At 43.7% G+C, this 2,592-nt stretch overlaps 1 protein-coding gene across 1 annotated transcript in view; it reads right to left on the bottom strand.

Annotated features, from left to right (window-relative positions):
- The window catches only part of Ttc9 (tetratricopeptide repeat domain 9), a 34,229-nt gene that overhangs the window by 30,796 nt on the left and 841 nt on the right, over positions 1 to 2,592 (bottom strand). Inside the window, exon 2 of the mRNA XM_015488201.2 lies at positions 122 to 258. Within this exon, the coding sequence (XP_015343687.1) occupies positions 122 to 258 (137 nt within the window). The remainder of the gene's footprint in view (positions 1 to 121; positions 259 to 2,592) is intronic.

The following is a 2,592-nucleotide window of genomic DNA, read 5'->3' as shown; positions in this document are numbered from 1 at the left end:
TGTCGCCCCGCACTCCCATTCTCCCCGTCTAGCTGCGGGAGGCTGCTCTCTCCTCCCCCTCGGATGGCTTCCCTCCTTCCCTCCCTCCCTCCCTCCCCCACTCGCGCCGCCCGCCCTCTACCCCGCCCTCCTCCCCTCCGCAACCTGCCGCCGGTGGCGACCCGGCCCTCGCGCGCTCCGGGGTTATTGGTTTGGGGGATCCGGGGGCTTGATTTGGGGTGGCGGTGATTGCCACTGACCCGGAAGAAGCTTGGCTTGCTCCAAGGAGGGGAGAATTAATGACAAAGACGGCCCCGCTCTTTCCCATTCAATCCAGTCCTCGGAGGCGCGCCTAGTCTGAAAGAGAGGAATGGGGGAAGGGTGGTGTGTGTGTGTGTGTGTGTGTGTGTGTGTGTGTGTGTGTGTGTGTGTGTGTAGGAGGGCAGCAACGAGATGCATGCATAGATTTCTTAAAAACTCAAAAGATGCAGCAGTGAGCAAGAGAAGTAGGCACAACCATAGCTTCTTGGTTTTTTGTTTTGTTGGGGCTTTTTTTTTTTTTCTTTTGGCAGTAAGGCATTAATATCTTAAGGGTGCAGGGTTTCCTTTTTCGTGGATCCTGGTTGTCGCTGAGGTGTGTCTCCAGGGCGGCCCGAACACGGTGTGCACGTCTGCGTGTGGGGCGTTGTACTCCAGGAGACTGTAGGCTTACGCTGTGTGAGTGCGCAGCCGTGCAGATGAATCACAGACACCAGAGATGGAAACACCTGTTACTGTGGGTCATCGGGCTTGGCGGGTTTGCGGTTCCAGTTTCCATTACTAGACAGTTCCGTGCCCTTCCTTAGGAGGCTCACTTCCTTCCTTCATTTTTTTTCAGTCAACCCCAAGTGTCAGCTGTCTGTTGGGGATTGGGAGAGGCAGACGGAGATAGGCAGGTTACTCCCCTACCCACAAGAAACCCTCAGCCAACCACCAATCACCGCTCCAGGTAGATTGGAAAGTGTCACTGGGGAGGAACAGACAGTGCTCTGCAGCCCTGAGGAGGAGTGGGGGAGGTGGCTTCTTGAGTAGAGAAGGATCCGGAGGCTTTATGGACAAAATAACATTGAAGGCCTTGAAAGTCAAGTAGGAGGTGGACAAAAGAAAATATAAGAGAGTGACATATCAGCCAGAGTGAGGAAATCCCAGAGGAATCATGAGGTCTGAAATCTCAGGTGTATTTAGGACACAGTGGTTTGATTTTGTGGCCTAAGTACTGGGAAATTGTTCTGATGAATTATGGAAACTTTAATTTTTAATCTAGCTATTTTGCAGTACTGGGGATTGAACCTAGGGCCTCACTCATGCTGGGCAAAGCACTCTATCACTGAGCTACATTCCCATCCCATATGGAGGCTTTTGGATGAAGAATTTGGATTTGATTTTGTAAGGAGTGAAGAAGGCAGGCATATTTAAGTGCCCTTCCCTCCTTCAGGATACCAGTTCAAGGGTGGAGTGTTGATTAACCCACATGAGGCCCTGGTTTCCATCCCCAGAAACACACCACACACACACACACACACACACACACACACACACACACGTTTCTTAAAAATTGACATAATTTCTTATAAGGAAAAAATTGGGACAAAATTTTAAATATAAAGAGAGTTAAGAGCATAGATTCTGGGGCCAGTTTGCTTGAATAAAGTCTCAGATATGCTGCTTACTACTAGTGTGATCTTAGGCAAGTCTCTGTGACTTGGTGTTCAAAATGGAGATAATGATGGCACAATTTCACAAGGTCATTATGAGGACTAAATCAATAATTATAGATGAAGTGCTTAATACAGTGCTCGGCACAAATTAACCACTCCATATGAAGTATCTATATTTTTTATTTCAGTGTTATCTATAATAGTAAAATCTGATTAGACATAAAAAATTGGCTACATACATTGTGGCACAGACATACAAGGGAATATTATACAACCATTAAAATGACACTTTAAGGGTTAGGGGGGTAGCTTAGTGGTAGAGCTACCACTTGCTTAGCATGAATGAGGCCCTGTGTATAATCTCCAGCACCAAACAACAATAAAAACAACAACAGCTATAACTACCAAAATAAATAAATAAATAAACTTTAAAAGAATATTCAATCACATAAAATATATAGTTTTAAAAGTCAGGAACAAATTACATGTATTTTCTCATACCACTGATGTTTGTTAAAGGAATACTGTAGAAATACAGGCACATAATAAACAATTGGTAGAAATCATATCAAAGTATTAATAAAGAATGCATCTATGTGACAATGTACAGCTTGGGGTGCAGATCTGGGAATCATCCTGTGACAATCAAGAAAGGCTTGAAACCTATTACCAATTTGCTTCTTTTGGAAAGGTGGAACTAACTTGTGCTTTACTAGTAATGTACAGGTTTGCAGCATTCTTACCAATATAAAGGATGAACCTGTTAAAAATATTTTCTAATTTGATAAATAAAAACATATATCAGATTAACTGGAATTATCTTTTCAGGTGAATATTTTTCATAAGTGTATTGCTGTTTTTAAAATATTGAAGGCTTTTGGTTGGACACATTCTTTTTTTTTTTTTTTTTGGTACT

This window comes from Marmota marmota, unplaced genomic scaffold (assembly GCF_001458135.2).
Source record: "Marmota marmota marmota unplaced genomic scaffold, marMar, whole genome shotgun sequence".
NCBI lineage: Eukaryota > Metazoa > Chordata > Mammalia > Rodentia > Sciuridae > Marmota > Marmota marmota.
Note: the sequence above shows the minus strand (reverse complement) of the source record. Positions and strands in the feature narration are given on the sequence as shown.